At 41.7% G+C, this 13,511-nt stretch overlaps 1 protein-coding gene across 1 annotated transcript in view; it reads right to left on the reverse strand.

Moving 5' to 3' along the window:
• Window positions 1-329: 329 nt before the first annotated feature.
• Window positions 330-13,511, reverse strand: part of chrnb2 (cholinergic receptor, nicotinic, beta 2) — a 29,932-nt gene continuing 16,750 nt past the window's right edge. The window contains exons 3-6 of the mRNA XM_059338677.1: window positions 11,464-11,508; window positions 9,614-9,723; window positions 6,460-7,588; window positions 330-3,608 (exon numbers count right to left, since the gene is read on the reverse strand). Coding sequence (XP_059194660.1) covers window positions 3,456-3,608; window positions 6,460-7,588; window positions 9,614-9,723; window positions 11,464-11,508 — 1,437 coding nt within the window. The 3' untranslated portion in view covers window positions 330-3,455. The remainder of the gene's footprint in view (window positions 3,609-6,459; window positions 7,589-9,613; window positions 9,724-11,463; window positions 11,509-13,511) is intronic.

Consider the following 13,511-nt stretch of genomic DNA (forward strand, 5'->3'; position numbering starts at 1 on the left):
ACAATACACCGTTGCTTGTACTTCATTACAGCAGAGAGGATGAGTGGGAGCGATAGACTGTAAATAAATAAGGTAGGAGCACATGATGGGCAGCAGGTGGCAGCAAATGGCCCTCTCTGGAATCCAGTAGAGGCTTATTGAATTACCTCGCACACACACAGGTGCAGCACTTCATTCCCAAAGTGGATGAATGCCAATTAGAAATAAATTTATCAATCACAAGCAAAGAGATACTTATGTTATATTAAGAAAATATATAGTATAAGAGGTAATTGAAGGGGTATATCACTCCAGAATATATATATATATATATATATATATATATTACATGTCTTCTCTTGAATATAATTGGACTATATGGCACTTCGCTTGTGGTGCTCAAAGCAGCAAAAAAATACATTTGAAAAGCTCAACAGCAATGTCTCTTTACAGAAATCATGACCCAGTTACTCATGATAATCCACAGACCTTGTTATGAGGAGTTTGATGTAGGAACTATGCTAGAAAGAAAATAGTTCCTATGCTCACTGTATTTTTCTGGCACTGCTTACAGTTCCATTCAGGGTTGGGGAGTAACCGGATACAAATAACAGGCAGACATTTCTATGTTGATTTCTCCATCACTCTGAAACTCACATCAAAACAATGCAGCAAGGTTATTACAGTTAACGAAAACTAACGAAATAACGAAAACTAGAGTTTTTAAAAAAACGATAACTAACTGAAACTGTATTGCGTGGTTACAAAACTAACTAAAATTCATAACGAAATTAAAACTAAAACTAATGAAAAATCCCAAACTATTATAACCTTGCAATGCAGTCTGATAAAAAGACCTGCAGGTAAGAGAAAAAATATGCAATTTTGATAATGTGCTGATCTAAGCAGGTACTGACTGTACCTACATTACTGTTTTTACAGCAGAATAATGGGGCTTGAAGTGACCTTGTCTGGGCACTACACCCATGATTGTTTTAAAAAAGCCCTGCTTCCTAGAAGGAAAAAAGTACTGCGGGAATGTGAATGTATGTGTGTGTGTGTGTGTTTGTGAGTGTGTAAAAAGGAAGTTGGCAGCCTGAACATTAGAAAGCCAGGAAACGGCTCTTTCTTTCATTCTATCCGGTGGTGTAAGATTAATGGGAAGTTTGGGTGATACAGTAATTGACTATAGGTCACATATGTGTTTGTGTGTTTGAGAGAGAGAGTAAAAACATGCCACACAGACACATACATTGGTTAATCTGAACCTACAACCTTTATTGGACTGTTTAAGGTGTGCACAGGAGCAGATTTGAGAGTCAGGAAGGAGAAGGGTGAGAGATGGGGGGGCATGATAAGAGAGGAAGTGAGAAGAAAAGGAAGGAGAGTGGAAAGGTCAAAGAGAGAGAAAAAGAGTGGACAGCAGCACTTTGTCCGTGTGGAGCCGTGCAGGCTACAGTTTTCACAGGTCTCTGATAGGCTTTTCACACTTGTTTGGGATCTGTTGGGGATCCCCCCTTCCATAATCCCATCCTCTAGAGACAGAAACAGAGAGGGAGAGCTCCCGGTCCAGAACTGAGCTGCAGACTTGGCCACACTACCGTAAAAAAGCCGAGGAAACTCACAGCGAATGACAGTGACTGAGGATTAGACAGCATTTTTTCCAGAGTTTATAGTGGCTTTCCTGTGGAGTAACAACACTAACAGTCTTTCGTCTCTGCCTATCCTGCTTCATTCCTCCTCACTATCTGGATTGTGCTTGCTGTGGTCAGATTATCCTGTTGTTGTTTTTTTCCAGTCTGCAACATCATTATTCAAATCAATAACATTTGCACTATTACCTGTATTTTCTTTTCTGCTTTTTATTTTTGCATCTGTAACTTATTGCCTGGTGCAACTGCTTCAGCGTTGGCCCTCTTGTCATTTCTCTCTTGTTTACTTAAAATTTAATTCACCCCCCCACTCCCTGCGTGCCTGAAAAAGGCTTTTTGCTTCTCACTTGGTTGTCAGGGAACACAGGAAGATTGTTGAAATAAGACAAATCAGCCAGTCCGTGATGAAAAGGAAAACTGCTGTAATGAATAGGTGTGCAGAGAATGTTGGTAATCATTATTCTAATTGGACTTAATGTCAGAAATGTGTTTGCCCATGGAAGACCAGATAAAGGAGAGAGAACCGGAGAGAGGTTGCCAGAGATTAATAGAAGGGAGGGGTAGTATGCTCTTCTGAACATCCTATCCGACAGATGTGAATGCATTGGGGTGTGGGACACGCATACACATACATACACGCGCGTACATGTATACTCTGAACAATACATACTGAAATATGAAATTACATATTAATACACATAATAGCATCGTTTCCATGATAGAAATCCCTTCCTGTCATCAATATAATTTGATTTACATGTTTCTAAAATTTGCTCCATCTCAACTGAGCCCTACATCTCGCGGAAATCATGTTCCACTGTCCATCGTACAGGAGGTCCTATCCACCATCTTGGCTCAGATTCCTCAGTTTCTCTGGAGCTGAACTCATCTCACTGCAGCTGTGCACTCTGGCACAGCAGGCTGCTGCTGTCCTCTATTTATTGTGCACAGCTCTCTACGCAAAACCCCGTCCATGCATGTATTACTTTATCCCTTTCATCACGTAATGCAACCTGGCTATATCTTTAACTCGAGTACCCTCTATGTATTTTCCTCCACAAGCTGTTGCATGTACACATATTGTGTTAGTGTGCGCATCACAGGCTGTGTAGTACAGTTTATATCACATTCTTGTTTTATCTATACAATCATACAACACACCATAGCCTCTCTATCAGCCACAGACCCTTGCATGAGCTAACACATAGAGAAATCTTAATAATATATTCCTAATGCTATACTGTGGTAAGCTGCTATGCTATGATAAAATATACTGAATCAGTTCACTGATGTAGTGGACTTCTGAAAAAATAAAATAAATGTTTAAGAACCTTATTATGAACCTCCCTTCCCTTTCTGATTAGCTCCCTCTGACATCAGTCGGTATTCAGGATGAGTAATGTCATAGAAGGCGGGCATGTCATGTGTCAATTAAGCAGTCAAGCGGAAAGTGTTGATAGGCTGGCTTAAGATTCAACAAGGAGTAAATCAGAGCATCCTCGCTCCCTGACTGGCTGAAGAGGAGAGCAGGGAGGGACCTTTCCACCAGAAAGGGGAGGTCAGTCCATTAAACATCTGGACAAAAAACTGCAGGTAAGAGTATGATGGTGTTTTCCTTTTTCTTCATCCAAGAAAAACAGTTTTTCGTTGCAAAAACGTTACTATAAAGGTAATGGGCGTGATTGCTGTTCAGTTCCAGTTCTGCTTTCCAGTCCAATAGACACAATAAAACCCAGACTCGCCCCCCCCACCGTCGGCCCTTGTCCTGCTGTGCTGATTGGTCGGGGGAGCTGTCAGGTGAGCGTGTTCTTGGTCTGGGAATGGTCAGCCTGGCGAGCTGGTGATGGTCTTGACTGTGTAATTCTGAAAGAGCGGCTGCATGAACATGCCCAGTGTGCCGAACACGCACACAAACACAAAGATCCACAAGAAGAGGCGGTCGATCACCATGGCAACGTACTTCCAGTCCTCGCTTACCTGTGGTAGGGGGAGGGAACAAAGGGGTTTAGATAGGTCGAAGATACAGATTATTAAATATCTTTTCAGACCGGATGCAAGTGATTTGTGCAGAAAAAAGTTGTATGTCTTTCGTATTTCACAGTGCATCTTTTCCCGATTAAACTTGTTCAATGTGAATTTTGAATGCTTACAAAAACAAGCCAACGAAGAGAATAATGACTTATGCTCATGTGCTCAATAGATTCTTGAATGTCAATCATTTTTGTCCTTTTGCCCTTTATCATGAAAACTGATCATAAAGCCTTGTATTAAAGGCTCTGTACAACATATAATAAACACATGCGAATATAAACAGACTGTTTATAACCAGTGCGATGAAGCTTGATACTTGATACTATAGAGAGCAAAGGAAAAAACGTATTCGCCCTGAAGTATATTGAGATTTCTCCTATGGGATTTCTGCATTGGATTTTGGATCATTGCAGAAAATAAGCTCTGTGGCAAACACACGTTCCTGATGCCTATGCGTTTTCTTTAACAGGATAATCTTCACAAATGAACACCACTTTTATGATGTTTGAAAAGTTAATGCAGCCAATAGAAGCAAAAAGCTAACATTATGCCATAGCCAACTACACCACGGTCACATGACTTCTACGTTACTATTGTTATTTTTCAGATGGTCTCCGACAAGCTAACCAGCAGGTTTGACAAGCTAGCAAAACTATTGTTTGCAAGAGCACTGAAAAACCAAAACTGAAAAAGCACTGAAAGACTAGTGAGAGAGTTCCTGTCCGTGTCCGGTGTGATGACGTTTAATGTCCTCTACAACCACTGAAGTTCACTGTAGACACGTAAAAACCAGTAAAAACACATGTAAAATTCACAAATGGGGGTACTTACTAAGGTATTTTATTTCTTACAACATTTCCAGTCAGTAGAGTTGAGTGTGGCTTTATTATAGAAAAAAAACATGAATGAATGAATGATTGTGTGAAACTTTAATTTTGATGGACATTAGTTTTGGTCTCGGTGTGAAATATTTGAACATGAATAATTGTCCAGGAATAGTTTCTTCCCTGGTGTGTAAAGGCTTTGAGGTGAGGGGAATCATCTCTCCTTCTCATTCTCTCTTGCTCACTACCCCCCTGCTTTTCCTTATGCAGAGGGTTAATGGAGGTGAAGGGTTAATGTGAGCCGAGACTAGCTCTGCCACACAGCTCTGATGAGGTCCAACACAAGTCAAGGAGGAGCAGAAGGACATGAGGGACGAGAGAGTGAGTGATGGAGGACAGAGAAACAGAGGGGTGTGCTGACACTGTAACCCCCTTTGATGAAGACTGTGGGGAGGAGAGGGAGAGCTGACACGTCGTCCACTGTGCCAGGAGAGGGAGGATTTTAAAGCGGTCGGCATGGCAACGGGACGGTAACTGTGTGGATGATGGACAGAATTACAGAGGATTGTTAATTCCTGTGTCAGTTTCTTTCATTCCAGGAGAGGAGGCTGGTCTTCTAAGATGCCTTGAGGAGAAGCGATAAAAAAATGCCACCCTCACTCGGCTGTCTCGGTTTCTCTATTCCAGCGCTTCTCCAGTTGTACTCCTTCTATATGCACACGTCATGCCGCTGCTATAATTACATGTCTGTGTTGAATATTCAGAGAGCTATGATTGCGTCACCAGATCTGTCTCCTTTGCTTATGCTCCGGTGTAGTCCCCCATGCGTTTCAAATGGCAGAGCTAAACGGGACTGCTGCTTGGCTGTATCGTCACTATAACTTGATATGGCACTGAAAGGACAGAGCTGTGCTGCTCATGATGCTTCTTATGTGCACATAAAAGAAGATGATTTTATCCACAGAGAGACAAGATAATACTTTATTTTAATATGGAGGAGAGCCCAAGCTTCACACCTCATCAGGCTGATATATCTATTTATCACAGTATGTATATATTATGATATAAGTGTATGCAAGAAATGGCAGAGCAGTAAACTGCAGGAATAAAGGATTGATTGGCATCAGCATCACTTCATGTTTTGAGGGTTATGTAATCAAACAATGTAATTTCTATTAGGGCTATATGGTAGTGGAGTGGTTGGTACTTTCTTCTTGCAGCAAATTGCACGTTCCAATCCGGCTTGCGGCTCTCGGTTTATATGTTCTCCCTGTCAGCGTGGGTTCTCTCAGGGCCTCCGGCTTCCTCCCACAGTCCAAAGACATGCAGCTTAGGTTAAATCAGTGACTGTAAATTTCCCGTAGGTGTGAATGAGAGCGTGAATGGTTGAATGGTGAATGGTTGCCTCTATGTGTCAGCACTGCGATAGTGACACATCCAGCAGTCAGGTGACAACATTAGCATTTGTGTCTCTGGCTACCTGGCGAATGCCAAGTCCAATATTTACTCTCACCTCTGTTTTAGTTTCTGCCAAACCAGAAATATCCGGCTCTTTAGCTGCTAAATTCTTCACTGTGTTCACAAGATAGTTCCTTATTGTGTCCATCTGTTGTTGTATTTTTGGTGCTAAGCAGGTAGCATACAGGGGTTAATCAGCACTCTATATTTTACTTTGTTTTCCCTGAACAGTTAATTAGTGTGTCTGAAAATGACCAAACTAGTAAAGCGCTAGCGTTAGCCGATAACTTAGCATGTAGTCGCTTCTGGTTCCAAAAAGCCATAGTGACAATGGACAAAATTCCAAACTCAAGACCTAACTGACAATATATTGCTATCTGTTATCTGTTTATCCTACTTTTTATTATTATCAGTATCACTCTTACCCTAAATAGTCCAGTACAGGCTGAACCATGATAAGGAGCAACAGAGACTGCCAAATGCTGTAAATGGTAACATATAGATAATATACTCACACTCTGATCATCATCCTCACTCTTCATGTGGTTGGCGATGAAGCGTACTCCTTCCACAGCCTCCTCAAAGCCCGGACAGGCTTGAGCCAGCAGGGCCTGAGTCAGAGCAGGACCTCCTGCTGCTTGCTTCCCCCGCGACAGATTTGCAGAGCCCCCTTCCCGGCCATCCCTCACCCTGTTGAGACCATCCATGGATCCCCCTCCCGCTCCTCCCAGGTCCCCTCCAAACTGTTTAATAGACGCCCGGTTCACATAGCAGGTACAGGGGTCATTGTCCTCCTTGCCGAACACCCCTGTGGAGGCTGCCCCTCCGTTCCCTCCAGCGTTGCCCAGCCCGAGCCCCACCATCAAGGCCCCCGCCTCCCCGCTGCGCCCACCCTCCTTCTGCTCCTGGGCCCTCCTTCTTTGCCGCAGCCGCTGGCGCTCGCAGTTGTTCCTGGGCTGGCGCATGAAGAGCAAGGCAGGAAGCTTGTTGAGGAACACCAGTTTAACCCAAGGGGGCATGGTGTGTGTGGTGGGCGAGCGATGGTGTACGTTGAGCACACACACACTGGTGACTATAGAGAAAGTGACCAGGACCATAGTGAACATCAGGTACTTCCCCACAAGAGGGACATCTAGTGAAGTTGGGGGCACAATCTTGGAGATCAGCAGCAGAAACACAGTGAGAGCAAGCAGCACTGAGATGCAGAGTGTCATCTTCTCTCCGCAGTCAGACGGCAGGTAGAACACCAGGATCGCCAGTGAGGTGATGAGCACACACGGGATGATGAGGTTGATGGTGTAAAAAAGAGGCTTCCTGCGAATGATGAAGTCGTACGTGATGTCCACGTAGGTAGGGTCAGCTGGATTCTCATTTCGTCTGCCTGGCAGGGCGATGATGTCCCACTCACCGCTGGGCGTGAAGTCGTCCATGCTGGCCACGTCAGCACGGAGAACCAGATCGATCTCGGTGCGGTCGTACGTCCAGGAGCGGAAGCGCAGCGTGCAGTTCTGCTGGTCAAAGGGGAAGTGCTTGACCTCGATCTTACAGGCTGATTTATAGATGGCCGGGGGCAACCAGAAGATACTGCCATCATAGGAGACCACTGCGTTAGAGTAGAACGACACCTCGTACACCCCATCGGCACTGAGCGAGAAGAGGACAAAGAGTCGAAAGAGAAGTCAGACTAACAGAAACCTTTGTTTTATGCATTAACTTAAAAAAAACTATTTTGTAAACAAGAAGTATAATGAGATATTTCCCCTGAATCTTGGGAACGGTGGAACATGACGCATCTCATTATGCAAGACGGGTTAATTAAACAGCTCCAGGACACACACACACACACACACACACACACACACACACACACACACACACACACAGACTTGGAAGTCACAGGGCTCTGAGGCGTCTCAGGGCAGCAGGGTCGCTCCTCCTTCTACAAACACTAGGAACAGGATGAGCATGCAGTCTAGACAGGAAACACGGCCCACAGGTCCGATAGGGTCGAGTTCAACAGCTCAAATTAGACACTTCGGTCAGAATTTAGCTGACAGTATTAAAGCTTTACATTGAATTCCCACTTAACTTAAGCTCTTGACAAGAGAACTAATTAATGATGGCTAATGCTGTTAAATGTGGCAAATGCAAAAGCATAATTCATCATTTTAGACTGATTAAAAAATTGACCCACGCCAAGGTACACTCTCAGATACACTTTTCCTGCTAATTTAGTTACAAAATGTTTTTACTACTTGTTTCCAGAGCTGATCGGCCTTTTTAGGTGACTGACAGGAGTTGGAGGCAGAGAAGAGGACTGGAAGGATAGCATGTCGATGAGGGGTTCGTGGGATTAGCGGGATCATTTTATCCAGAGTTCTGCAGGTCAGCGATCTTTTAATCTTCACTAAAGTAAGGACTGAGGCATGGAAAGCGGAGAAGGCTAGACAGATCACTGTACTCTGATGAGCTGATTTACATATTGTAGGCTGACACTCAGTTTCCATTACATTGAGAAGAGTGGTCTGCATCCTTAGCTCCCTCAGACATGCAAGCTAATTGTAATTGAAAACTAAAAAAGCAAGTTTCTCTTTCACGCTTGTGAAAAGATAAAATGCATTAAAGTTAATTGGTTTTTTTATTGTGTTTTTTGTATAAATTTGCCATATGGTTAATTTTAGTCATATTGCCCAGACCTATATTCAAGTCTGGATTTTAAATTGAGCAAAGTGGACAACAGCCCACAGGGAAAGTATTAAAAAGTCCCAATATGAGTGTAAATGTACAGTTAATTTCAAATATTCTCAAAGTTTTACCTTGCTGTTAGACAGCCCTGTTTAAGTTTACATGGCGGCAACTGAAGCTGTTATCTATGCTCTCTTTTAAGCCACCAGACTCCTTTGACAAAAGCAGTGATTTCATCCTGTAGAACACATGAGTTGCAGACCAACTGCAGCCTTGAGCTGAATATTGTTAGAATTGTTTGTGTTATTGTGTGACTTTGGCATTTTGATGAGTTAATGTAGATTCACCAAAGTCACACAATAACAAACAAACCAATCGAGGCAACTGTAACCAGCTACTCCCATGTAAAATGTTGTTTTTGTCAATGGAGTCTGGTGACTTTGAGGAGAGCAAAGTAGGGCTGTGAATGGGAGTAGTTGATAACAAAATTTATTTTTTGCCACAGGGGCCCCTTTATAGTTATTTATCAAGTGTTTCTGCATATACAGAGAAAAAGAAAAACATCACACATTTAACCCAAAAAGACTTAAGATGTGTGTGCTTCTTTTTCGGTTAACTGTATACATCTACTGTATGTGTATCTATCTGGTTGTGCTGTGCAGATGACTCCATCTTTGAAGTGTCTCATGAGACTCGGAGGTACTGTATAGTAATGTAGCATGAGTGATTTGAACAGATTACAGTGGACATATTCATCCATGTGTGGTGGGCCTGCATGTATTACACAGTTAAACCTCTGGCGTTTAATTGATGTTCTTATCCAAAGTGACTTACAATGGTGGCAGCTGGATCTTACCGCCTGGGAGTTCACTTTAAAACATTATCGATTCAATACGAGAACTGTACGCATTGCATGTTTGTGAGTGTGCATGCATCCATGTGTGTCTTCAGAAGTGAGAGTAGGAGGGTGAGTGAGTGACTCACTTGTTGTAGAGCACCACGTCAGGGAGCCAGATGTGTTTTGAGGGCAGCCTGACCTTCAGCATCCCGTCAAACTCCTCAGGGACCCAAGTCAGACGATAGTCCTGCCACTCCTTAGGGCCAATAAAAACAAAATACTTAATCACTCGTGCACCAATTACACAGAAAAACAAGGAGGAGCAGGAGAGGAGAAGGTCTGTTTGTCTATCAGTCTGTCAGTCTGTCTGTCTGTCTGTCTGTCTGTCTGTCTGTCTGTCTGTCGGTGGTCAATATGACACACCACAAGCCTGGGGAACATCCTGTGCTGTGTGTCCCTCTATGCTTACATCATACTTTTAGCCTAAGAGAGAGAGTGAAGCGTTCATGTCCGAGCCACAGACCAATCAGCATGATTACAATGGCATCTAAGGCTGTTCCTCTGTATGTGTGTGTGTGTGTGTGTGCATGCATGCATCTGCAAACATATCCCTGTCCTCTGAGTAACCTTATGTAAAAAACAAAAAACAAAAACATTATCATGTTCTCAATGCTGTGGGTTAGTCATCGACATTGCCACACTAAAGCCTCTGTGACCTGTTAAAGCAGTTCTGCCTGGCTCTTCTATGTTATGGCCATGTTGGAGCTGTAATGCCCATGCTAGGTCATCTGCAGTAAGTCTGATGTATTATGGTCATTACAGTTTGTCTTGGCTCTGGACAGCTGTCCTTGGCTACCCTGTGTTCCGATAGCAAAGGGATCCATAGAGTGCTGATGGCCATTCCACGCTCTGTTACATGTCATAAATCCTCTTTTGCTCAGGTGCAAGTGTATGTCCGTGTGAACATGAGACAGAAAAATGCATTAAGCTATAAACAATCTAATCAAAAATGCAGCATCCATAATGACATTTAACACAAACCAGACATATATAGATCTAAATTTAAGTCCAAATTAAACATACGTCTGTGTTATTTGTTCTGACACCTGCCCTCCAAAGCAAGCACATATGTTGCCAATGTATGTGGCTGACTGCATTTGTATACCTTGTAAATGTGTATATCTACATGTTCTACCATGCTATAGGCCTCAGCTGGAAGCACACAAAGAGCCAGCCATGTAGAAGAGGGTCACAGCTCAGTCAGGGTCACATTATTCACAGAGAGAGGTTAGAGTAGGTCTCATCCAAAACCACAAACTGCCAACTTCACCAGCTGGGCAATAGGGGGTCAAAATTTGTGCAAAGGGCTTTTGGTGTCATCAGTTATCTGTGATTTGGGCGTTAAATAAAAAAAAAATCTGTGTCCCCTCCTCATAAATTTCAACTCACTCATCATTTTTCTCCTGTCAGATTTTGGATCTTGGAGGACGTGTATTGTTTGATGTCTCTCTTACTGTGTGACACTTCACCACTCATGTCAGTTCTCAGGGCTGCTGCTCCACATGAGTGGAGGCAGGATTATAAACTCTACACAGCCACAACCAGTGAAACTTAAAGGACACAGAGATGCATCTGCCCCCTCCAGTAACTGGACCAGTGCTCATATGCTATGGTCTACTGGTAAATAACACTGTGGCCCCATGATTATGTAATATAAATCATCATGTATTCTATATTATATTGTAGAGAGAGCATTATTCAGTGTCTGCATTTGTCACTACCATCTAAGTCCCTTGTGGTGTGTGATGAACTTAAACTGACCTCGCAGTAAAACTGAGAATTCTAATGCAAAACCATCCACAAACAGATATTCAAAGCTATAATACTCTATGTAACATTTCCACATTAACATTTCTGTCTTAATTTCCTTTTCTATGTGTGACAAAGAGTTACTATGTACTGGCGGTAAGATGTGGAATAAACTGGGAAGTCTCACCTGTGTTAGCCAAACATTGGTGGTCATCACCTGCTCCCTTTCATGCTGCAGAAAAAGAAGACACACACATTACAAACTATAATTAAAGGGTACCTGAGTAATCATTTCAACACCTCCAATGAGCTGAAGGAAATGTCAGAGATTAAAAAAATAAATTAAAAAAAGCTGTGCAAATGCCAAGCCCAAGACAAAATAACCTTGATGACAACATGTACTGTATATTAATTTCTCAGACTTTAAAAAGCTCCTCCAGAAGCACAGAAGCCTTCATAAAGCTTTATGTTATGTAGAGAATTTCTCAACAGAATGAGTAAACATATGTGTTCTGTGTAAAATAAGTGGAGTGGCTCTTTTATCTTACACAAAGTTAAACTTCAGTAATACTCTAAATGATATGAGTGGAGCATGTTTTAGCTCCGAGGTGGTAGTTAGTCTTGAGCTTGTTTGCAGTGGTGAAAAAGTACATTTACTCAAGTACTGTACCTTCTGTAAGAACAATCCTGAGTTACTATACTTATAGTAAGTACTTTTGTTACTGTAAGTATTTTAATTTCATGCTACTTTATACTTTTTACTCCACTACAGTCAGGGCCAGATTAACACTCTGCTGTACCCTGGGCAGCAATATTCAGGGGCCCCATCATCACGACCTCAGAATCACAATAATCTGGCAAAATATAGAATAAATTACAGTAATATACAGTTAATATACTCAATACATCAATAACTAACTGTCATCAAGTGCATTTTCATGTACAGATGTGCAAACACTCATAGAACTACAAATGCACCACAATGTCCAAACAAAACACGTCAGCATCAGTATAATCTGGTGAAATTGACCCACAACATAGATAATAATAATAATAATAATAATACATTTTATTTGGAAGGCGCCTTTCTTGGCAAGGACACCGTACAAAAAGATAGAAAATGATCGGGAGGGAAGTGTCCTCAATTTTCACAAAAAAAACAAGTAAGCAACCACTTTAAAAACATCCAATATTAATTTAACAACACCTAATCCCAGCACAAATGTATTGAATTGATAGATGCATCACAGAGGAAGACAAGACACAAACAAGAATAAAGAATCTAAAATCAAGTAGCATTTTGGTCCTCAGCTCATTTTAAATAGAATTCACCTCAAAATTAATTTGTGACCGACGGCGCCGATGGACAGTTTAACATATTAGCGAGAGATAACCAAATATTTCGCTTGTGCTCACACTGCCCTGGGCCCTAGAGGTCGGGGGCCCCTGGGCAATTGTCCAGTTGCCCATGTGGTTCATCCGGCCTTGACTACAATAGAACTTGTCACGTCACAAGACTTGTCTTGTTTATATCACCATTTTGGCAGGAAGTGTGAGCAAAATGAACAGCACATGACTAACAAAGTCTAAGAGATATCCTTTAAGATGATAAACCGATTTTATTTAACTAGTCTATATTTGCAAAAACTCAAGAAGGACATTCATGTAAGTTGCACCGTTTGCAGAGAGCTCAGAGAAATGCTAGAAATGCTAGTCCACATACAAAACATCTGTGGAGTAAATTGTCTCCATTTGTTGCTGATCATATTTACCCCAACTTCATATTACTGTGGAAAAATGCAGTTAGGATTCAATAAATATGACAGGACTCTTTGCTCACAATTCTATTTGATTAATCTATTATGAATAAATTATATATCCATAAATCAAAATATTTAAACAAAATGCCAAATTTTACAGAGCTCCATGTCAAACAGGACATTTCATATATTTGCAAATAACAAAAACGCTGTTATAGTATAACCTCTGTAAACTTTACAGTGTTTTTATTTTTTACTTTTCTTAGTTGTTGTTATTAGTATTTAACTTGTTTCAAATTCTTTAGTCATCTTGGCTTACTTGTAATTGAAGACTTAGTATTTACAAAAGGTTTGCAAGTCTTGTATAATTGTTGATACAATAAAGTTTGGAGGGAAAAACACATTTAGGCAGGAAGTGTTAGTAAAATGAAAAGCACCAGCGATCATTTCAAGCCGTCAGAGTTCATGTTAATTC

This window comes from Centropristis striata, chromosome 8, assembly GCF_030273125.1.
Source record: "Centropristis striata isolate RG_2023a ecotype Rhode Island chromosome 8, C.striata_1.0, whole genome shotgun sequence".
NCBI lineage: Eukaryota > Metazoa > Chordata > Actinopteri > Perciformes > Serranidae > Centropristis > Centropristis striata.